Source organism: Sinocyclocheilus grahami, unplaced genomic scaffold (assembly GCF_001515645.1).
Source record: "Sinocyclocheilus grahami isolate Dianchi unplaced genomic scaffold, SAMN03320097.WGS_v1.1 scaffold1507.1, whole genome shotgun sequence".
Taxonomy (NCBI): Eukaryota; Metazoa; Chordata; class Actinopteri; order Cypriniformes; family Cyprinidae; genus Sinocyclocheilus; species Sinocyclocheilus grahami.
The window spans coordinates 110,274-111,239 of NW_015506686.1; the positions used below are offsets into that span (position 1 = coordinate 110,274).

The 966-nt window shown below is 43.8% G+C and overlaps 1 protein-coding gene across 3 annotated transcripts in view; it reads right to left on the reverse strand.

Annotated features, from left to right (window-relative positions):
- The window catches only part of LOC107570793 (potassium/sodium hyperpolarization-activated cyclic nucleotide-gated channel 3-like), a 29,964-nt gene that overhangs the window by 16,780 nt on the left and 12,218 nt on the right, over positions 1 to 966 (reverse strand). For all 3 annotated transcript variants that reach the window (XM_016257052.1, XM_016257051.1, XM_016257053.1), the window contains one exon: positions 357 to 518. In XM_016257052.1, the coding sequence (XP_016112538.1) occupies positions 357 to 518 (162 nt within the window). The remainder of the gene's footprint in view (positions 1 to 356; positions 519 to 966) is intronic.

Genomic DNA, 966 nt, shown 5'->3' on the forward strand with positions numbered 1-966 from the left:
CACACACACACACAGCATGAATCCGGCTGATCTTGCAGTTGAACATGCTGACTTCAAATTGCTCTTTGATATGCAAATATGTTAAATACACAGAAAGCATCAAAACAAAGTCATGCTGTTCCACAGGTCTCACACACACACACACACACACACGCTAATACCACACATATCTGCTGTTCATGCTGTGATGACAGTGTTTGAGCAACTCACATGAGCGTCAAACAAACCTGCGACTCTTTCACACTGATCTGTTTGATGTGGGTTTGGGGGCGGGGCTATATGACTGACCGGCCAATGGCAGAGCGTTTGTGAAACCCGTTTGAAAACAGTCATCATGTGTCAGTAAGGTTCCTCACCACCATGTTGTTTTTGGAGACCCAGCAGTCGGGTGGGAAGTCCTGCAGCATCGGCACCAGGAACTGCAGACATCCGTCCCAGTGACACAGCAGCAGCATCATGCCGATCAGATTGACGATCCGCACCATCGCGCTGGCCAGGTCATAGGTCATGTGGAAGATCTGCGCAAAACACACTCATATCATCACTCTCCTTTTTTAAAAACATTCATTCATGTGCATTTTATCGGCTTGATTACAGCATAAACCACAATCACAGTTATTCTGCTCAATACTGAGACCATGAATATTTATCACAGTTACTCACTGATTTTGGAAACATCATGCTAGCGGTGGGAAATACATATGGAAGGCCGTTTCCGCCATGAAATAAAAATAAAAATGACAATTGCGACATTTTATCTCACAATTCAGACTGTTTGTCTTGCAATTCTGAGTTTCTATCTCATAATTTACTCTTTTTTTATATTGATAAAAAGGTGTGTGAGAGATTGAGTGTGTGTGTGTGTGTGTATGTCTGAGTGTGTGTGTGTGTGTGTGTGTGTGTGTGTGTGTGTGTGTGTGTGTGTGTGTGTGTGTGTGTGTGTGTGTGTGTGTGTGTGTGTGTGTG